At 43.8% G+C, this 23,752-nt stretch overlaps 1 protein-coding gene across 10 annotated transcripts in view; it reads right to left on the bottom strand.

Moving 5' to 3' along the window:
* The window catches only part of TENM2 (teneurin transmembrane protein 2), a 1,076,616-nt gene extending 1,066,392 nt beyond the window's left edge, over nt 1-10,224 (bottom strand). For all 10 annotated transcript variants that reach the window (XM_054977125.1, XM_054977126.1, XM_054977124.1 and 7 more), the window contains exon 1: nt 9,999-10,224. In XM_054977125.1, coding sequence (XP_054833100.1) covers nt 9,999-10,224 — 226 coding nt within the window. The remainder of the gene's footprint in view (nt 1-9,998) is intronic.
* Nucleotides 10,225-23,752: the final 13,528 nt, after the last annotated feature.

The following is a 23,752-nucleotide window of genomic DNA, read 5'->3' as shown; positions in this document are numbered from 1 at the left end:
AGGCTACTTAAACAAACAGTTGGGAGTCCGTATATAGGCATACATATGGACATAGCACATGGCTGAGGGCAGTCCCAGAAAAAGTAGTGGTCTTAGGTGGAAGGGGAGGGACACCCACTGGTCCTCAGCCAAAGGCCCAGTGGAACATCTCCATTTTATAGCCTTGCAGAACTGCAACAGGTCCTGCAGGGCCTAGATCTCCAGTGGGAGAACGTTCCACCACGCCGAGGCCAGGGCAGAAAAAGCCCTGGCCCTGGTCGAGGCCAGACAGATTTCCTTTGGGCCGGGAACCACCAGGAATTACTTGTCTAAAGAGCACAACGCCCTGCAGGGGATGTAATGGGAGAGGCGGTCCCACAGGTACCCACCAGACAGGTCCACCCTGACTTCAAACTCGGCCAGTGGTTATTGCCGGCCTTGTTTATCCCAGCCTGCACAGCCATTCTGTGTCAAGAAGTGTCCAGCTTCATCCGCTTCCCCTGATGTCCCACAAGGCACCGACCAGGTTCAAAATATGCTGCTCAGCACCCAGCAAGCAACATGGCATGTGATGGCCTTTTCTGAACACCCCCCCCCCCACGCACACACACATCACCATAATGCCTCGGGGTGTTTGCCAATTAACTCTACCTATCCTGAGCAATTCACTCTATTCTAGTTGTGGCCTACTCAGTATTTCAACCAGGCCTCTTTGAAATAACTACCAACCCAGGGGTAGCATGGAGCAAGTGAAAAAAAGGGGCTACACCATTGTGAATGAACACCCCTCTGCTGGGGAGAAGGTGGAGGTAAGCAAATAGCTTTCTGTTACCTTCCCCTAATTGGCCGAGACCCTTTAGCCCCCACTAGTAACGTTTCATGTCCCATTTGCTTTGATGTGGGGCCAGAGCAAACTGAATCCACATCATTAATGACATGAATGTTCCTTATACTGCTGATCTATTTGATTGACTAATTACAGACACTAATCTGATTTGTATAAGAGTTTAAGAATTAGTGATTAATTAGTGATTATATCCTGTCTCTCACTTTGGTAGCACTTAGGAATGTAACTAGTTACTTCTATATAAAACATACTGAGAGAGAGGCGGGGGGGAGAGAGAATTTTTTCAAAGGAATTTCCCTTACATGTCATAGTAGTTCCTCCTCCGGGAATGATTTGTAACTGCACCCACTACAAAGAATTATGATTTGGATTGGGAATTTTGCTCAAATACTATATTAACAAATACAATTACACTTTTCCAGTTGACTAGAAATCCGGTAATTCATCACATCAGATTGGAAGAATCCTTTGAAAAAGCATTGCTTTATCCAATTTATGAATATACAGCTCTGAGCACTAACTCAAGAAGGTCATTCCCTAATGCATTTGTGAAGTGCCATGAGGCTACAGCTGATTTATGGCAACTCCATAGGGCTTTCACAGCCAACTTATGGCAACACAGTACAGTTTTTATAGGAATGGTTAACAGAGGTGGTTAGCCATTCCTGCAGGTACATGGGCCGCTGTGAAGGTGCCAGCATCTTGAACTGAGCTTGAAAACAAGTGGGCAATCAATGCAGATGTTTCAAAATTGATGCCATATACATAGGACTTCCTCAACCACCTTTTCTAATAATTGTTTGAAGGGTATTGACAAGCATTCTTCAAAGTGCATTTATGAGTGGATAGATCATAGCCTTACCCCATATGGAACACAGTCTTTCAGTCTTTCAACATTTTTGCATATTCAAAATCTATGCACATCTATGCCAGTTAGAACTTTTTACATCAAACCGTGCACCTTGGATTATCTCAGACTAGCTGTGAATACCATGCATTGTGCAGAGGGTTCGACTAGATAACCCTTGGGATCCCCTCCAGCCCCGTATTTCTATGTTCTATGTTTCTAGTGATCTTAAATACTCAATTTATATTTTTGCAATAATTACACTTGCATATATCCAAAGTTCTTTGGAATGCTGGTTATTGGCAAGTAGGGTTCCCAGGTGCCTGCTGGTGGTGGGCAACCTCTGGATGAGGGGGCAAATCTGGCACGCTGCTGCCCAACCTGCGTGGTGATGTCACTTACGGAAGTAATATTGTTGTGCTGGCCACAGGTGCATTCCTGCGTTTTGTTTGGGGCTGATTTAGACCCCAAACAGGACAAATTGGCCCAGTGCAGAGCGTGGGAGCACTCGTGTAGCCAGCACGATGATGTCACTATCAGAAGTGACATTATCGCATCAGCCCCAAGGATCCTTCTGAGTGGTACAAGGTAAGCGCCAGCTCTCCTTACCTCCCAGTGGGAGGTGAGAGGGACCTGTCAATCCTATTGGCAAGCCTTAGTTGATTATTTTATAGCTGTGCTTGTTGGTAATGTAATCTGAATAAGGATGCTGCACATGTCTCAGCAAACTTGTTTGGCAGTCAAACATCTTGTTCAACACTCATGAACAGACTGTGAACTGATCAAGGATCTGTTTGAATTGCATTGGGCTACTTGAACCACTACCCAAAAAACTGCAACAGCCTACTGGGTCAGATGGTAATTCACAGCTGATTGGGGAATCACCTGGGTTCTGTCCTGCCTCTATGGCAAAATAACTACACAGTGAAGTTGCAAAGGAGAGAAGAGTGTGTTTCTTCCATCCCTCCAAGCTAGGTAGGGACAGAACAGTGCTTTTAACCTCTGCATTGTAAATGTGAGTAGGCATCAAAGGTTTTAAATCCATCGATATGACTTGATTAACTTGCTAATTACTTCTATCTTACATGTATTCTTTATTTTGTAAAAAAAAAAGCATTGCTTATTTTCTGAAACAATCCAGATGACATAGTACAGAAGAGTTTAAAACAAACTCAAAATTTCTCTTTCCCATGAACAGAGACACAAGCATCAACTGTTCAGAGCTATGATTATGACAGCAAATAAATGTTTTTAAAAAGAGGAAAAGCAACTATCTGACATCTGTTTTGAACCGAAACTTTATTTGGATGTTGAACATGTTTGATGGTTAAGGATTTGTGGCTTACAAGAACTCATTCAAGATGACATCATTCAAACTCAATCAATGTACCCCAAAACTTATTTTACCACCAGGGAATGACAATGTTGAAAGCGCTCTTGTTTCGCTGGACAGCCTCATGAAATTGTATCAATAAAAATTCAACCCTGCTTCCTATTATGAGTTTTGATCTAGTTAAGGTACCCAATACTATAGTACATATTTCATAAATAATGCATGAGAGTTAGCTTCTCTTTCTTTATATACTTAAATTCACATTCTTTTTAGTATTATCTTCATTAAACAGAGATTGTAAGTGGTTGAATAAAAAAGATTGAAAAGCTATTACTTAACAACGAAGTGGCTATAATATGCAACTGTTCCTATGAGATGGCATCATTAAACATCAGTCAAGCATTCTAACCCTTGCACAAATAAACTTAGTAAAGAGCCAAATGACCACTTCTTACAATCATGCTTTGTTCTGACTAGAAGTTTGGAATGGTTCCAAGTGTAAGCAGGAATTTCCAGAAGCAGCAATTCTAGTGTTAAAAAAACCCTATAAGCAAAAAAGAAAATTGCTTATATTCATGCTTGCTGTTTGGCAACAGCATTATACCATAAGGAAAGCTGCAATAATTCATAACAGCATCTTGTAATAAAACAGCTTTATGCATCCCTCTCAAACTGTTTAGTGCTCAAATCTCATCAGATGGCTGAGTAAGCATTACACTTTGGGACAGTAAATCTCAGACTCCAATATGGTCTGCATTCACAGATATGTATTTTAGCATTAATTCTAAAACACTTACAACTAAGTATTCGTAAAGAATGAATAGTCATATATTTAAATATCTGAATGTCATTTGCTCTGTCAACTTTAGTAATTTAAATTTATTCTAGAGATTATCCAAATGGGTATTCTAGCCAGATTGCATCAATAATATCAGACATTTAGCCACTTTGGTCAAAACAATTACAGTTATTTGTGTTTATTTGAATACCAGAACTCATGTGTGTTTTGTGAGTTTTTTGGTTTTCATTTTTAAGAATTCACAGCCGATTCAAAGTTGGGTTGAACAGCTATAAAAGAGAATGATCCTGGATTATTAGGAGGTTTCTTTGAGTTTTTTAACATTTTACCACTATTGAACCACTTGTGTAAAAGCAAGATAAATGGCTGAATGGAAACTAAAACCTGGTTCAGAGATTTAATTGCATGCAGGATTCTGAACTAACAATGCTGGGACCTCATGCCTATTCTACTTACTTACTTCTTTTCTTTTGCAATAAATCAAACAATTAGATTTTAGAAATCTATCAATTTCAAATTGCAACTGCTTTTGATGCTTCCTCATGTGTTCTTGGGTAAGCCAACTCCTCTCAGTCTAGCTTTCCTGCTGTATTGTGTGGATAATAATAACACTGACTTGTTCACCACTATGAATGGGACACTAATCTGTCTAGAAGAATGATATATAAGTGCAGTTATTATTATTTATGCCCTGACCTGGATAATCCAAGTAATCCCGATCTCATCAGATCTCAGAAGCTAAGCAGAATAAACCTTGGTCAGTAATTGGATGGGAGACCTTCAGCAAAGACCCAAAAATATTTCCAGTGCTTTCTAGGCAACCTTAAGCAAAGGCAACTCCTGGCCAAAAGCCAGTCCCAATGCAAGTCCCACTCCCAATGCAAGCTGAACCAACAAAGCCCAACAGAACCAAACTATAGCAAGAGAACCCATGTCAAACCAGAGAACCCCAATGTCAAACCACATAATTCCAGACTGAAGCAAGGTGAATGGGGCACACTGGACAAGCTGCAGAGTTTAAAAGGTGCCCGGTGGCGGCTTGAAGGGCTCTTTTGGAGATTGAGGGTGAAGGTGGGATGGGAATCCATGGCTTTCACAGAGAAAAGCAGGCAACAGAGATGAAGCAGCAGGGACAGGGCAGTGGTGTGAAGTGGCTTGAAACACCAAGGCAAGCTCCGCAACATGAGAGTGGTGTGAGGCTGGACAGGGGATTGGAGACATCCTGCAGAGAGGCTGGGAGAGGAGCTAGCTGGAAGCATGGGGAGCAGTGAGGACATGGGCCAAGACACATAGTCTTGCCTTCCCCTCCCCCCACTCCATGCCTAGAAAGAAAAAAAGTCTGGAGAAGCTCTGCAGCAGAGCAGCAGTGAGAGGGCAGCAGCATGAAGTGGCTCGAAGTGCCAAGAAAAACTCTGTGGCAGGAGAGTGGTGCAAGGCTGGCAGGGGACAGAAGGCAGCAGGCAGAGAGACCGGAAGAGGAGCCAGCTGGGAGCATGGGGAGCCTTGAAGACATGGGCCAAGGGAGATGGTTTTGTCTTCCCCCCATGCCTGGAAACAAGAAAAAAGGGTTGGAGAAGCTAGAGTTTGCTGGATTAAACTAAATAAATTCAGTTTAATCTGGCCCATCAGTATACAGCTTCCTGTATTGATCTGGGACTCCCTCTCTTGAACCAGAATAGCTGGACTATGCCACATCAGCATAAATTTGCCTATATAACTGGTATATGAATACCTGACTGTACACCCGTTATTTTATTGCATGAACTGGGACACAGAGGGAAGCAATGAACTCTCCCAAAATTTTACAAAGGTGGAGTAGGGTGCAATCTCATCACAGATTGTTTGCTTTCTTTCATTAACATCTCTTTATTTAAAAAGCAAGGCTTGCACGTTCAATGAGTGTGAGAACCAGCTATCATGTGTAATTCAGAAAAAATAACAAACTATGGTTTGCTGTGAAATTTTCCTGGGGTTGACAAACACTAAGTTATTCTTGGTGTAAAGTTGCTCCCTGGGGTTCTAATGCAAATTAGTAGTTTCTGCTTTGGGGGTTGGTTCCACTCTGCTCAATTATTAAATCTGTAGATAAATAGCTATTATAAACACAGTGTAAGTTCCCAACAGTCTCCCAGCTGAAGGAAACAAAATCTTATAATTCTGCCCACTAAGTTTTTTACCATTTGGGAAACTGGGGGACATTTAATAATATTACAGTTAACAATATTAATGGCTCAGACATTCATTTACAACTAGATGTTTAGTGGGTTTCTTTTATATCTTCTGAAATTACTCTTTGACAGCTGATTGGTACGCTTATTTCAATTATTAAAAATATTTCTGCTCTTTAACTGTTAGCCAGTTCTCTCCTTGTTTTCCCTTCATCACAACACTAATGTGAGGCAAAGTAGTAATTATCAGCTCTTACTAATGTCTTAAAAAAAACCAAAGTCAATGCAAATACTGCCATACTTTTTACAGAAAAGAAGGGAATAATTTCTACTTAAAGAAAGTTTCACTTGAACTATGAAGGCACAGAGGATTAAATAATTGGGTAATAATCTTAAAATTTTGGTGAATTTGGAGGTCATAGTTGAGAAAATGCTCAACTTAGTTTTCCCTTAGCAACACACCATCAGATTCAATGAACTCTCCCAAATATACCATTTCCTTTTACAAAGGTGTAGTAGGGAGCAATCTATCACAAATTGTGATAGATTCTTTCTTTCATTACTATCTTTCTATTTAAAAGGCAAGGCTTGCACGTTCAGTGAGTATGAGAACCAGCCATCACCTGTAATTCAGAAAAAAATGACAAACTATGATTTGCTGTGATATTATTCAATTTCTAAATTATGGATGACAAAAAAAGGGAGGCAGTGGTTCTCAAGTACTCTTCAGTGATAAGCAATGATAAAGCAAATTCATGATTTTACCAGAACAGTACCAGTCTACACAGATGGTCAGACAGACACACACACACACACAATGTAAAGGTTGCATGGAATATCATTAAAGGCTGTGAGGTTAACTGAGTATTCCTACCATCGGGACCACAAAGCGTAGCATCCAGACAAGAATAAAAGAACATGAAAGACACTGCAGACTTGGACAACCTGAAAAATCAGCAGTGGCTGAACATAGCCTAACTCAAACAGGGCACAGTATCTTATTCCAGGACACCAAAATACTGGACAACACTTCCAACTACTTTGTCAGACTGCACAGGGAAGCCATTGAAATTCACAAGCATAAGCAAAACTTCCACAGGAAAGAAGAAACCTTAAGAATGAACAGAGCATGGTTTCCAGTTCTGAAAAACACCAGACTAACAAAACACTCAACACCCGACAATAGCCCTGCAGAGAAGATTAGCACATTAAGCACCAATCCATATGCAAAAGAACCTCCTCAGGATACAGTGAAGCCTCCCGCCATTAGCATTCCACACCCTGGGAAACTCTTACAGGATGACTCAGCTCAACCCCACCCCTCTTGAGTAGATATAAATGACCTGCCAACATCTTTTCCACACTGTGACACTGAGAGATCTCTGTCTTTTGGTGCTACACCTCTGAAGATGCCAGCCACAGCTGCTGGCGAAACGTCAGGAACTACAATGCCAAGACCACGGCAATACAGCCCGGAAAACCCACAACAACCATTATTCCTACCAAATTTGGAGAAGTCTATCATTTATTTTGATAACACTAAAAAAAATTATCATTAAAATGGAATATGAAGAAAATAATGACATTTATTGTTTACTCTAAAGTGGGAATAAACATTCAAGACATTTGCAAAGGAGTAGGCATAGAAATAGCCAGTAGGTCAGAAAATGTTTAAAGAACAGTAATAGTAACATACATATCTAGCAAAAATAGTATCTGTTCATATGGTGAGTGGAGATAAACAGAGCTAAACTAGTTATTTCATGGATGAATAAGGAAATTGGCTTTGACTGAAAAAATAAAATGAACTGGAAAAAATCAGCACTAATCAATGTAGTTTTATAGCTATACAAACTATGTACTCTAATAGCATTAGCAACTATTCCTCTCAACATATATTCAGTACAGCTATAATGGAAACACTGTATAAACTACTGAGGTGCATTATGTTTTTCTGGGTATGGGAAATCCAGGTTCAACCCCCTTTCAACCAATCTCATAGAGATGATGTGAGGGTAAAGCCATTCTGAGTTACTTGGAGAAATGTCAAAATATAAATCTAAAACGTGTTTTAAGACTTTTCTAAATTTTGCCCAGTTTCCCTTCTTACTACAGTCCTTGTCCCACACAGCTTTTGTAAATGTAGATCCAATGATCCCAAGCATAGCCTCCTCCTTGCTTTTTCACCACAAGAAAAGCTGGTTAGATCCAATCCATCATTCTACCCAGTTGTGTGGCAGGAATAGGGCAGGTGGCTCAGGATAGGTAGGATTAATCAGTGAACACCCTGAGGCATCACAGTGATGAGGTGTGTGTCCAGAACAGGCCATCATATCGTGTATGGCTGTATCATGCTGTGAAGGATGCTGAGCAACATCTTTCAAATCTGGTAGGTGCCTTATGGCCCATCAGGGAAGGCAGATGAAGGTGGGTACCTCTCGGCCCAGAATGGCTGTGCAGGCTGGGATAAACAAGGCTTGGAAAACTGCTGGCTGAGTTTGGAGCCAGGGTGGATTTGACCCAGTGGGCTCCTAGGGAAATTGCCAACCCCCAAAATGGTAAGCTTATTTAAAATAAATGGTTATGTAGATCAACCATTTAAATAATTTAAATAAATAAATAAATAAAAGTGGTGGAACACACATAGGGTTGCTTGTGTATTCATTGTCACACGTCATATGTGGGTTGCTGGGGCAACAAAATATGCCATTAATAGGATATATTCAAAATATCTATAGATTCTAATTCAAATTATCTGAACCACACAGCTGCCCCTAGTTTCATTACAAAGCTGTTTAAAAGGGTGATGTTTTATTTCAGTTAGGCATAATGGGATGAAATTAAAACCTATGTTGAATAGATATTCTTTCAGAAGCTTGTAAGGTCATATAATTTCCTTTGTTCAGAAAGTTAAAAGATATTTTCTTAAAAATCTGTTGCCTGAGTTTATGAAAACACTAGAAATAACTTTCTATGTGATTTAAGAAAATCCCATATGACTGGATTTTTGAAAAATTCAACAATGGGTTGGATTAGATAATTACATTTTTATCATGGCTGAAATTATTGCATGATAGCCAAATTGTTTAAAACTTTTCATGTCACACTCCTTAAATAACAGTCACATGGGAAAATATGATATGGAAGCCTCATAAATTTTTGCTTAAATAAATGGACAGGGGAAACGAAGTGATCCTAATAGCAGAGAAAGGTGGGATATAAATAGAGCAAAATAAATAAAAAGTAAAGTAAGCTAAAGTAAAATAAAGTAAACCAACTGGAAAGTTATCTCTTCAAAGAACTTTAGAGTTCTACATTTATTATATCAATAAAAATGTTTTATACATTCAAGCAAAGGGAATTATGGCAATCTAAAATTTAATAGAGATTTTCAAATCTCCATAAGGAACTAACAAATTACAACTAAATATGAAACTAATTAGATGGGTCTCCTTCCTCTATTTTAAAAATGAAATTAAGTTCAAGGCAGCTGCAGTGACAAAATGATGTCAGAGAAAAATGTATAATCTCTATACTTCAATTATGATTCAGTAGAAATAGGGGAGAAATTACAAAGTACCTCATAAGTGATTATTACTATATGCTAATCACAATGTTTTACTCATCTTAGCAGTGCAGCTAGTCCAGCAAAGAAATAAGCAGTGAAAATGTCTCTATTATACCTGTAATGAACCTTCACGATATAATACAAGGTTATAATATTTAGGCATAGTCAGAAATATAAAAAAAATATGACAGGTGGTTAATGCTAAGAATTACTCATACTTTTATGTTAAAAGGGGGAGGGGGCTCAAAAAGGCATCTAATAAGTATTTCTGAAGTCAAAATATTGAAGTCAAAATATTCAGAGCCTGGCATCACAATGGAAACTGAATTTCATACTGCATGTCAAATCTCAAATATGCACATTTTCCAAGTATAAATACAGAGTAGTTACATGAACACTAAAATATATTTCTGTGATAGAGGCTGCAGGGGTAAAAATACAGATGTTTTGAACATACCTTGTCTTGGAAACTCATCAGACTCTCGGTGAACTAGGTCAGTAACTCGATTCCCATAGTGCATTCTGGTGTCGTGATCATAAGCTTTCAGTGTCTCACTTGAACTATAGGACTTCTGAGTAGGCACTCTGCAGTCCTCACTGTCCAGCGAAGAACTTGTATAGCGGCATTCCTTCCCACACCGGCCTCTTGTCAGAGAACGGTGCCTTCGATCTTTTATGTCCATAATTCTGTGTCAGAGAGGAAATTAGCCTTTTCTCCAGCAAAGTGAAGTTGAAAGGCTGCAACTGGTCACTTTACCACCTATAAAACATTTTAAAAAAATGGATAAGGACAAAGTGATGGCATTGTTAGGTTTCATATTTCTTCACATATGAAAACATAACATTTTGACATAAATTCCTCTTACAGAGACAAATGAAAGGAAATTGATTTAACCGTTCAAATTATATTTAAACTATTCTTTTATTGCATTTTTGAAAAAATGATAAAACAAACTACTGAAATAAAATCTTTTCATTTATGGATGCATAGAGCTAACAATGTGACAATTCTTTAACACTCTGATATTAGCTCATACTCTGCAACAGCACAAAGAGGAACTGATCGGAAATGGCTTTAATTATTTCCTTTTAACTGCAGGAGGGTCTGAAATGCGGAACATCATATGAAATGCACAGATTAGAGTGGAACCAGCACACAATGCAACTTTCAGGATAAAACATTAAGATTCATTTTTAACATTTTACATACTGTAGAAGAAAGTTCTAGATAAACAATAAATGACTTCCTTAGTATTCTAACCTCTGCCTCCTTATTTTTGTTCTTCTCTTAAACCTTTCTTTAATTGTGGAAACTTAGGTCTGAATGAGTGATCACAAACTAAGAGTGTGCACATACACACCCAATTCTTTCTTTCTTTCTTTCTTTCTTTCTTTCTTTCTTTCTTTCTTTCCTTCTTTCCTTCCTTCCTTCCTTCCTTCCTTCCTTCCTTCCTTCCTTCTTTCCTTCCTTCCTTCCTTCCTTCCTTCTATTTATCGATTTATTTATTTATTTTTGGTTGAACCAGATCTGGGTTTCAGGAATATCCCCCCAAAATTTAGTAGTCCTAAAATCCAGGTCAGATTCTCTAATCCAATTCAGCAGAATCCTGAATTTATCTGGCCATTAATCCGTATGGGGAAAACTACCGGGTGGGGTGGAGGGGAGCTGGCATTTTTAAGCAAACTCCACCAAATTTGCAGGTAACATGTTCCTTCAGCATAGCACACAAAGTTTGCAGAATTAGGCTTCCATAGTTTGCCTGATTTAGCCACAATAAACTGTCTCTGATATACAAAAGCTGACTGAAAGCCTTTCCCTCAGCACTGACTAAAAATTGCAATTCACTCTGCCCCAAGCGGTACAGCTACCATTCAATCAGAGCAGACTCCATTCACCCATCCAGCCCACATATTTTATTTTATTTTATTTTTTCAATTTATATACCGCCCATCCCCAGGGGCTCTGGGCGGTGAACAGTTAAAATCGATAAAAACAAGAACTAAAATCAATATACAAACAATAAAACAATAAAACAGTATCTTTCCTCAGAGGCCATAAACCTACAGTAACAAATATTTAAAACTCCACAACAGCAAGCGGAAATAAAATCCAAATTAAATACATTAAATGAAAAACCTTACACAGCATATAAATGTTTTATATAAAAATAATAGTAATTAAATTCATTCTTTGAATGAAAAGGCCATAATGTTGTATATCTAAGTCCCTCTCCAAGGATTTGACCTTTGTACTGGAATAGGGTCATCCAGGACAATTGATAGAAATATTGCTTACAACAGAATATTGTGATGCAAGGCATTAAGGGTCTCAAACAGCTCCCTATTGGTTTACTCCTCTCTATTACCAGAGGAAAGTAGCTACTTTTGGATTACTGGGAAATGGTTCTGGAAATCCTGCACGCAGGTAATTCAAAGAATTTTACAATATGCCTTGCATTCCACTACAGGCCATCATTCACTGTGAAGACTTAATGTGGAGGAGACACTCTTGATATACAAATCCTGCTTTTAAATCCCACATAATCTCAACCCTGCAATGGATGATAGCTACTGGTGACTACTAGCTATAATATTCAAACTATATTTATCACTTTCAATAAAACAGCATGTTTATGCCTGATGGGATTAAGAACAGGTAAATAGAGCATTTTTTATTCTTTTTCCTTCATTATATAATTCTGAAAAGAAGCCGTTTAGTTAACCGCAAGAATCAGCTGTTTGAAGGTGCCTACATGTATACTGCAATATTCTTAAAATTATGACAACTTAATTGACACATTCAATAGAATAACCGGGACATAACAGAGAACCAGATCATCTTTTATTTTCTTGAAAAAAGGTATGGAATACTTTCCTTACATTATTGAAGGTTTTTCTCTTTTGTTTCACCAGCATTCATAGTGGATTATATGTCAGACCAGAACCAGGGAGGCCCAGGTTCGCATTCTCACTCTGGCATGGAAGATTATTAAATAACCTTGGGCAAATCATTCTATCTCGTCTTACAGGTTTGTTATAAGGACAGAATAAAGGAGGGGAGAATCTGTAAAAGCTGTTTTAGGTTCCCAATGGAGAGGAAAGTGGGACACAAATATCTGAATAAAAAAAGCAATAAAATACAGTTGTAAAAATCCCAACTTTCATAAATTAAGCAATTTTCCTTGATTGTGAAGCACTCGCACTGGACAGTTTAAATATAATTCATGTTTATAGAACTGGAGGATATTCTTCAGACTTGGGGACTGAAAGAACTTCTGATATTTCAGCAGCTGATAATAGGTAACGTACAGAACTGGGATGGGAACAAAGTATATAATATAGCAGTGAACGGAGGTTAGCAGATATAGCAGTGTGAATAAACTCCAGGAATGTAAATTAAGTTTGAAATCTATAAAATAGTTTCAAGATTACAAGCTAAAATAATTAGAAACAAATCAAACAAAGGCATTTCCATGACAACTGCTGGCAATCATGTATAGATACCGCTCACATGTGGAAGAACATGCACAGTAAATAACTTCTATAATGTTGCTTCAGCATGGAGCTCTGCAATGGTGAATAGCTTTTTAGAGGCATTTAACATGGGGACAATGAAGATGTCATAAAGACAATATAACTGCTAACAAGAGGGAAGGAAATTCTTTCATGGCCCCAAAATAGCCACCTCCATATGAAAAAATTAAAGGAAGCTTCCACGCAAGTTGAATTCATTTGTCAAATCAATATCCATTTTTCTAATAAAAACAACTTTTAAAAACTTTCTTAATAAAAGAAAATACAAAAAAAACATCATAACCACAATAAAACTGTATCATTATATATAATAATCCTTACAAAATCACTACAGTGAATTGTAGAAAATCTCTCACAACAGAACATGCAGTTATAAATAGACATGGGCACGATCAAAAAAAAAATACCAATCAAGCTGTTCGTGGATCCACACTGGTGACAACCCCAGATCTCCAATTCACTCCAATCAAGTCCCATTTCTGATCTGGGATCTGGGATCGGAGGGGCGCCCCCCCACACACACACTTAGAGCAGATGGGGGGGAAAGTTTTTAACCCAGCGACGAGCTGTGTCCCCTCAGGGAGGGGGATGTTTTCTCACACACACACATGCATGCACTTAGAGCAGAGGGGGGGACACACACGCACACACTTAGAGCAGAGGGCGGGGAAGTTTTTAACCCGGAGTTTTCTCACACAAACACGCACGCACTTAGAGCAGGGGGGGGGGGGAATTTTTAACCCATCCCTGCCTCTCCAAATAGAGAGAGAGAGAGACACACCCCGTCAACAAGTTTCAGCCAGCTTTTTAAAAAAAAGCAGGGATAGAATCCTCCATCCCACCCAATTTTAAAAGCAAGCAGCCAGTCTTCCAAAAGCATATTTTAAACAGGAAGAAAGTAAAACCAGGATCCACACGGATCCTCGCGGATCCTATGGCTTTTTAAATAGGAAAAACAGAAATGAAACATCAAACCACATACCAACTTCTTGCAAAAAGCAGGCAGGCACTAGGCTGAGAAGCCAGGAGGAGGAGAGAGAGATCTCTTTTCAGTTAACTCTTTCAGCACTGAATGAACTAGGAGAGGAGCGCAAAACAGCTTGATAGCTGCTCTCAAAGCAAGGGGTTTTTGAAAGAGTTAACACTGAGAAGAGATCTCTTCTTAACTCTTTCAACGGCACTGAATTAACTCAGGAGGAGCACAAAACAGCTTCTGCTTCTCTCTCTCTTAACCCATTCCTCTCCCAATCACTTTGCTTATATTTTTCTCAGGAAGCCACCTTTTCACTCACAATAAGCCTGGGTCTGCAACGCAGGAGGGCTGTGTTTGGCCGTAAGAGCTGCCTCTCAGGCTTTGCAGGGATGAGATTCGAGTGCCCATGGCTACAGAAGAACACCCCTTCCCCCGCCCTCCCCTATCTTCTCCCAAATGGTGACGAGACGGGCACGTTGCTGGCTGCTCCGTGGTTGGAAGAAAGCCCTGCTGATCAAGGAAAGCTGGCCTTCCATTCGCGTTTCCAGGGCGACAGAAGGAGGGGAAACAGCTCAGGCATTCCCCTGGCTCCATTTCCCCAGGGCTCTGTTTCCCCGGGAATAGATGGCTGGCGCAAGAGTGTCTGCAATCCCGAACAGAAACCAATCGATCCGATCAAGACCCGAGCAAGTGCCCCACCCGACTGCTGGATCGGTTGCCGTGGACGGAACCAATCAGCCCGATCCCGATGGCCATTATCGGTTTTTTTTTCAAATCGTAATTCAGGTCGTGCCCATCTCTAGTTATAAATGAGGTAGTCTGCAACACAAGTTTCCACACGACACTGATGTAGTTTTGTCACCATGAAAGCAAATTAAATCCACTGTTTCTGTTAGTGACCAAGGTTGCTTTCACATGGATATTTTACCCCTCATAGAAAGCAACAAAACTTCTTGGAATTTATGGGAATAGGCATATGACATTAGGTTCATTCTGAGCATAATCTGTGGCATTCTTGAGGTATCCCGTTAAACTGGAGAAAAAAATAAACCTGCTTTTCTCTAACTCAAAGGGTGATCTGCAAATCAGGTCTATGGACACTCCACTGCCACTATGGGGCTGTACTCTGAAGCTCTGGTTTGAAAATGACAGGGGGAAACTCATTTCCATGTGTCATTCCACCCCCCCCTTTAACCATTTAAAAGACCTTTGTCCTTTTATCAGCTGAACTATGTTGTAGCATTACATTGTGGACCAGTGGGGAAAGGAAATAAAAGGGATCAGGTCCTCAGCACAATCAATGTCATGCTTGTGCTTTTGTACTAGTTTGATGAGTGAAAATGGAAGAGTTGGATCAGCAGCAGCACAAGGCAACACCATTTTTTGCACCACATGATGCTGCTGCTATGACGTGGTAGATTTTTGCACACCTGTGAAGAAGCAGCCCTAGTGTCATTGACATGCAAACACCCACTATTTCCCTGTTGATTGTTGGAAGGCATTTGTCACAAACCCACGTCTCAATCTTGGGCTGACTTTACCCTACCCTGAAGTAAAACTTCTCCTCTCTAAGCCTATGAAGCTGAATACTGGGCTGGGAAGCCTTTAGAAGCGTGGTTGATGTTAAGCTTCAACGTTATTTCTTGTCCCACCCTTCAGTAATATATAAATAGTATGGTTACCCAGCCAAGTCCAAGTAGGGGAAAGATCAGGAGTTTGCGCTTCCCATAAACAGAAACTGGCACACACGGCTTGGGGAGATTCAAAGTGTAACAGAAGGTTTATTTACAAGTAGATAACATAAGAAGGCAGGTAGGCAGGTGTTTGAACTGAAGTAACGGAAAGGTTTTTGTACAGAAACTTCACTGGTCAGGGCCCAAACAGCCATTTTGGGTCAATTTCTGCTTGATTGGGGCCGGAATGGCAAGGATCGTGTTGGTGCCAGGTGGGGGAACCCTCCCCTGCCCAGCACTGACCTGATCTGAGCTGTTTTGGCCCTGATCCAAAACCAAACTGGCCCCAAATGGTCATTTTTTACCATTTGGGGCCCATTTCGGCCGGGGTCAGGGCCAAAACCACCAGGATTAGGTCAGCGCCTGACGGGGAACCCCTCCCCTGCCCCGATCTGGGCCATGTTGGGCCCAATCTAGGCCAAAACATGCCGGAAATGGCCGTTTTGAGCCCCTTTTGGCCTGGATTGGGGCCCAAACGGCCCTGATCGGGCCACTGCCAGGTGAGGGAGCACTCCCCCATCTGGAAGCAGCTGAATCTCGGCCATTTCAGCCCGATCAAGGGGCGTGGCATATACTAATGATTTATGCTAATGAGTTCCTGCAGCTCTTTTTCTACAAAATGACCCCTGCTATGCACAATTTAGTGCTATCTTTCCCACTTTAGTCCAAGGACTAAAAGTGCTTCAGGAACATACTGATTTCACTTTTAAGGGAATTACTTCCCTCCTTCCTCACACAGAGGACTCTCTGGCCAACCCTCTCTGGTCAGAAGCCAGACTCCAACTTCCCTCACTCTTCTGTTTACTCCAACTGTCAACCCCTCAACATTCCATCCCCAACTGCCATTTCAGGCTAGCCACAAAGGGGGAGGGGGAGGAAACATGTCTATTATCCTCTTTACTGTCTGCCAATCCCAGCTTTTGAAGCTGAGTCCGTCACAGCATTACTTAAAACAGGCATATGGAAACCAAAAACCTCATTGACGGTTTTAAACTATGAGGCCGTATGAAGAATTATCATTGAGATCATTCCATACAAAACATTCTGTATAAGTGCAAGTCTTCTGACTTAAAAGGAGTCAAAAGTATATTTATTCCAAGTCTTGATGAAAACCTTGTATCCCATTCAATGATCATTCAACATTGTCTTTTAAGAACTTTATTTAAAAGCACTTTATTTTTGAACAAGTTAAATAAACAAAAGCCCAATTGTAGAGTTTCTAAAATTCTTATCAAGACTTTTCAGAAAAGATAGTCTCACCACAATCCAGATTTGAGAGAATGGGGGGTTGTTAGTGCGTAGCTATATTATGTAGACAACATTATATGAGCCTCAAATGATTTTATTAAACCGTCTAAAACAAAATCCCCAACATGGCACCCATAGGTGCCAGAGACCACCAACATCTTACCTCATTTTTTTCAGAAAGTGGGTGGGGCCAGGTGGGGTGCTTGCCTCGCATGACTTCTGATTGACCACAAGATGATTGGCTGTGCAGATTAAAACATAGAGATTTGGTAGCAGTTGTCACCAGTGTTATGTTTATTCTCTGCCTCATTCCTCTTTCACAATGCATTTTTAAAATCATCCCTCTTCTTCCCTGCATTCCTCTGTGTGTATGTGTGTGTGTGTGGCTCCACCACCCACAGCAGCCATTTTGTGGTCTTGCAATCCATGATGTGTTAGAATACCAAAGTGCGTACAGTCTCAAAAACACTGGGGAGGTGCATTTTTTTATAAGGTCCAATTGTTACAAACACTGTTCCATGTGTTGTAGGATTTATTCTTGGCATAAAACCATTGATTCATAAAAGGCTGAAAACTGTAAATTAGGCAGAACAGTGAAAAAAACGTATGTTTGCAAACTTCTACAAAAATCTAAAACCAAACTCTCAAATCTATTGCATCAAGATATACTGAAAATGGTTTAAAGTTAAAATCTGCAACAACTGGACTAATTATCATACCAAACTCAAAAGGAGACAGATATTCCTTAGTTGGAGAAATTAAACAAAAACTGAGATGGGAATGAGGCCATGGTTCAGTGGCTGAGCATTGCTTTGCATGTTGAGTGCCCTAGGTTTAATCCATGGGACCTCCTATTAAAAGGATTAGGTATTAATAACATAACAAGTGATGTGAAAGACTCTAACTGTGACCTTGGAGTGAGACCAAACTGATCTTTGAAAGAGAATGCTCTGTCAGTATAACACACTGGGACTAGACATGGGCACGAACAGGAAAAAAACCCGAACAGGCTGTTCATTGTTCATTCCCGACGATGAACACGAACAGACGAATGGAACCGAACATGTCCCATTAACGAATATGTTCGGTGTCCGGTGTTCGTCGGCACCAGAGTGACCCCCTTAGCACTTATAGAGCCCATATTCAGAGGGAATGTGCAGCAGGTTCTTCTCCAGCCATTACAAGTTTGGTCAAGATTGCAATATGGATCTTGGAGTTATACATTCTCAAATTTGACGCTGCAGGAAACTCCCATTCAACACAAAAGGAGCCACTGTCCCCAGGTCACTTTGGCCCGGTGCAGTGGTCCTGAAGGTGGGCCACCTCCCCACTCATGGGGAGCCCACTTACCGGAGGCACCCCTCATGTGCCCACCCGCCAGGCCTCCGGGTCGAAGGTGGACACTTAACCGCTAACGCAGTAAGGTGGGTGATGCCTGCAGCTGGCGGGCCTAGCAGGCTCGGGGAGGCGGTGGCGGGCTGCCTCCCCTCTCAGAGGTGGGGAGTCTGGCTGCTTGTTGGCGGCACCCCCATGTGCCTGCCCGCCAGGCCTCCAGGTTAGAGGCAGACAGATTATCCGCTTACGCAGCTAGGCGGTTGATGACTGCGGCTGCCAGGCCTGGTGGACTCGGGGAGGGGGTGGCAGGCTGCCTCCCCTATTGGGGGCAGGGAGTCTCGCTGCTTGCTGGTGACACCCCCTTGTGCCTGCACACCAGGCCTCCGGGTTGGAGGCGGACAGATTATCTGCTTACGCAGCAAAGTGGGAGACGCCTGTGGCCGCCGGGCCTGACAAGCTCGGGGAGGTGGTGGCTGGCCACCTCCCATCTCAAGGGCGGGGGATCTGGCCAGCAGCAACCCCCATGTGCCCACCCGCCAGGCCTCTGGATAGAAGGCGGACAGATTATCCACTTATGCAGCAAGGTGGTTGATGACTGCAGCCACCGGGCCTGGCAGGCTCGGGGAGGCGGTGGCAGGCCGCCTCCCCTCTCAGGGTTGGGGGGGTCTGGCCACTTGCTGGCAGCACCCCCAATGTGCCTGCCCACCAGGCCTCCGGGTCAGAGGCGGACACTTATCCACTTACGCAGCAAGGTGCTTGATTACTGCAGCCGCCGGGTGGTTAGGGAGAGGGGGACCAAGGGGTTCCAACTGCAGCAACGAGCCGTACCTAGAAGATCCTGCGAGGGGGACAGGAAGACCCTGAGCTGCCAGTGGCTGCTGGCATCAACCACCTCCCTGCTGTCACCGAAAGGATGGGATGGGGCGGTGCAAGTGATGGGGAAAGGTAGTGGCAGTACTCAAGAGGGAGAGGAGGAAAGAGGGAAGACAAAGTGGTCAGGGAGAGGGGGACCAAGGGGTTCTGGCTGCGGCAACAAGCCAAACCCGGAAGATCCTGCGAGGGGGATGAGAAGCCCTGATCCATCAGCAGCTGCTGGCATCAACCACCTCCCTGCCATCATGGAAAGGAGGGGACGGAGCGGTGCATGTGATGGGGAAGGGTCATGGCAGTACCTGAGATGGAGAGGTATGGACTGGGACTTGGAAAGCTCCCAAGCGTTGGAAGTCCTCATCCACGGAACCCACAGAGGTACTCTGCAGCGGCAACAACCATCACCCACCCTTCTACATGAGCGGAAACAATGGGATGGACAGGACAGGAGAGGTATTTGGGAGGGGTCAGAGTGGTCCCAGAGGAGAGGAAGAAACAGGGCAGTGGCAGCATCTGCCATCGCCCACCTTCCTGCCTTTGTGGAAAGGACGGGAGTCGCAGGACATATTCCCCCCCAGCTCAACGGGGTCCAGTCAGTCCCATTGACAGGGGAGCCGCCATGCTGTACAACCGTGCTGTATCCCTATATGGTACAATTGGCTGTGCAAATGCAGCCGAGCTGTTTCTCATGACCAAGGAGGCAGCAGTGACATGATAGTCCCTCGTGAAGCAGCGCCTGACATGACCCACCATCCTGCTTTCGGGGAAAGAAGGGGATGGGCAGGACAGAAGAGGTCATTCGTAAGGGTCGGGGTGGTTCCACAGAGGGAGAGGTCAAAAGAGGGATCTGCGGCCCTGAGAAATGAGGGGGGCCAGAACAGTTCCACACCACTCCGAGACACCTCACCTGAGCAGGCAGTATGGGCACTACTCATAACAGTTTGGGCAGCATAGCCAGACACCAGACACCTTCCTGCCTTCGCGGGATGGGATGGACTGGACAGCAGAGGTCTCCAAAGGCTTTGTAGGAGAAATGGGGACCATGTGAGTGTGATGATGAAATGTGCAGACATGATCCACCTTCCTGCCTTCGCAGAAAGGACGGGACAGAAAGGACAGGAGAGGTGACTAGTAAAGGGTAGAGTGGAAACAGGCCCGAGAACTGAGGGGGGCTAGTGGGGTTACCCACCACTCAGAGACCAAACCTGAGCAGGCACTACTCACTACTAAGAGCCTTTCCTGCTTTTGCGGAAAGGACAGTAGTCGAGGGACCCATTCCCCCCTGCTCAGCGGGCACAGCGGTTGCAATGGATTGGGGCACAGTGTGGCTCAACTACATGTGCAACAGCTCCTGAGCTGTTGCACAATTGGCCAAAGGAGGCTGCTGCCAGCATCACCCATCTTCCTGCCTTCGCAGAAAAAAGGGGATGGATGGGACAGAAGAGGTTGCTTGGATGGGTCAGAGTGGTTCCAGAGATGAGAGAAAGAAATGAGGCAGCAGAAACAGCTGACATCGGTCACCTTCCTGCCTTTGCGGAAAGGACATGAGTCGAGGGACCCATTCCCCCCTGCTCAAAGGGCACAGCATTTGCAATGGATAGGGCCACTGTGCCGCTCAACTACATGTGAAACAGCTCCTGAGCTGTTTCACAAGTGCCCAAAGGAGGCTGCTGCCAGCATCATCCACTTTCCTGCCTTCGCAGAAAGGAGGTGTCATGATGATCTGGCCGTGCCAGGAAGGCCTAACAATGCCTCAGAAACCTGTTAGCAGTGGGAGTAGGCCTGCCGAAACCTGACCCAAACGTGCCAGCCCTCATTCAAGATACCCACTGGACTCGACTGGCAAGGGTGCACGACGACGGCATGGAGAACCAAGGGGCAAGATGTTTTAGTAGCCTGCAGAAGCCCACACACTCCATGATGGATAGAGGCAAGCCATGTAGGGCAATCGTCTCTGCCAAGATGTGAAGGCCCGCCTCCTGAGCCCTCAACCTCACCGTTCTAAGCTGTGCTGCCCCAGACCCCGAGGGAACAACCTCCGCAAGCGCTGCCTTAGTGCTCCGCTCCCACCAGCGTCAATCTCAGGGCAAGGATTATTGCTTGGGGTGGATTCTGGTGACCCTCCCACTGATCCCCGCTCAGAAGAGCTGGTTGCCCCCTTTCTCCCCCCAATGGATATTTCGCTGGGCGAGGACGGAGACCACAGGCTCGGGTGGTGCGTCTTCAGGTGCCAAGTCAGGGCTGTAGATGACAGGTGCTTCGGGTTTTTGCCCCTGCACACCAGGACATCACAGGCACGGCACCGCACCACACAGGGGTCATTAGGAAGGGCCCAAAAGTGCCTCCATACGGAGGCCTTGAAACATGGACCACCAACTGTCCCAGGGGAAGGAGGACGAACAGTAACAGGCTGTGCTGCAGAGCTCGCCATGGACAACCGAATGAGGGATAGACTGCAGGCAGGGACACCACCGAGAGTTTGGGATGGGGATGGGAGGGATGTTTCATAAAATACAAACCATTCCTCCAGGGATCCATCACCCACCTCCTCCTCAAAATGTTGAGAGAGATCCTCTCCCCCCAGCGGAAAGACATCTTTGGCCTCCTCCACAGCCCCAACAGGTGAATCTGGGGGAGTGGGAGTACTCTTTGCTGCCCCAAGCCACACCCAGTACTGCTTTCCACAAGTAAACCAGGAGGACTGCCTTTGCACTTCACCCCATGCCCACCAGTGGTGGCCACCACAACAGGAAGACTCATTGTGCCACCAAACTAGAATTAAGGAGGACAGAAAAAGATAGAACACTGTGAGCCCTCAGCCAAAGTGCCCACAGAGCTTAGCCCCAGAGCCTGGCAGCAGCCCTTGACCAGAGGCTGGGGTTAGAGCCCTAGCCCAGCACTCCCAGATAACTGACAAGATCAGGCACTAATAATAATGTGACCCCTCAGCCCAGGTGCCCACTGAGCTTGGCCCCAGGGCCTGGCAGCAGCCCTGGAACCAGAGGGGATAGCTCCCTATCCCACTCACCACACACAGAAAAAAGCCCAGCTCCAATACACTCTTCCTCTCTCTCTCCCCAAAGGCTACCAACAGCTCTGTCCCACTCCAGTGCTTGTGGAAAGTGAAAGCCAGAACTGGGAGCGCAGTGCCCTTTTATAAGCAGAGGTCTCATGGAGAAACGCAGGAGGTCTGTCGTTGGCAGTCAGAACTGCCTAACGGTTTGTAGGGATGAGATTGGAGTTTCCATGGCCACAGAACACCCCTCCCCCCTCCCTGGTGTCTGCTCCCACATTACCGATTGTAACCAATTTGCAGTTTCACGCTTGGAAGGAAGACCTGCCCGTCAAGCTAAGCTGGGCTTTGATTGGGGTGTCCGGGGCGACAGAGGGAGTGCAGACAGAGTTCAGGCAGTCCTTCCCTCCATTGCCGAGGCAATTGATTGAAGGCGCCTGAGTGTCTGGCTTCCCAAACAGCGGCTGAGCACAACGAAAGAGGCTTGCAACGACCACCTGTTTGGCTGGAATGGAGCATCACGAACAACCCATTCGCGAGCAGCCGAGCGGCCTGTTTGTTGTTGTTTTTTCTGTTCGTAATGCTGTTCGTGCCCATGTCTAACTGGGAGTTTCAAGTGTTTCAGTATCTGTTCTGCTTCCCATGTTTGCAGGAGTTTTACAATTTCAAGGCATTCATGGGATGCAGTACCAATGTTTGCCCACGGTATCCTCCATTCCCACCACCATCCCCCTCAGACATACCGCAATTTTATTTTGAAGCCACTGCCATGTCATGTCTGGCCCGATTAATGTCAGTGCAAACTCTATATTCCCCTTCTGCTTCTTTTCTCCCCCTTCTCCTTTTCCCTCGGAGCTGATTGGTCTGTGTGGAATTAACCACTCCCACCCTCCTCGGCTCTCTGAACTCCTTTTTTGCCATTTGTATCAGTAAAGCAAGGTAAGGTTCATAAGGCTTTTACTCCATTGGCTTCCTTCCTCCTGGGTATGCGCGCACACACACATTTTTTTCCAAAGCCAAGAACGATTCCTAACATTGCTGCTTATTCCCAGATGGCTTTAAAAGCGAGGAAAGGATTAAATGGCTGCTTTCCCCTTCCTCCCAGGCATGTTTCAGGCTTTGCCAAAGAGAAAAAAATCCAAGAATTTTGCACAGCCCTTTGAAACAAAGTGGCAGGGAAGCTGTTGGGAGGGGATGAAGCAGCAGGATTTTAACCCTTTCCTGGCTTGGCTTTTAAAATGAGTAGAACAAGCACAAAAAGTACGTTTCCCCCCAGAACTCTGCCACCAATTGCCTCTCCAGTGGGCATGAGCCTGCCCAATCAACAAATACAGGGGAGGGGATGTGTTCCTCCATTGCAATATTACTAAGCCTGCTCAGTCTTTTTTTAAAAAGTGTGACGTGAATTGCAAAGCCCCGAAAGCCCAAAACTACACTGAGGCTTCAAAGCCCATCTAAAATGAAAAACAAGGAGCCAAATCAAAACTGCTTCGGACAGTGTGGAA

The sequence above is a fragment of the Eublepharis macularius genome, chromosome 4 (assembly GCF_028583425.1).
Source record: "Eublepharis macularius isolate TG4126 chromosome 4, MPM_Emac_v1.0, whole genome shotgun sequence".
NCBI classification, from domain to species: domain Eukaryota; kingdom Metazoa; phylum Chordata; class Lepidosauria; order Squamata; family Eublepharidae; genus Eublepharis; species Eublepharis macularius.
This window is presented reverse-complemented; position numbering and strand designations above follow the sequence as displayed.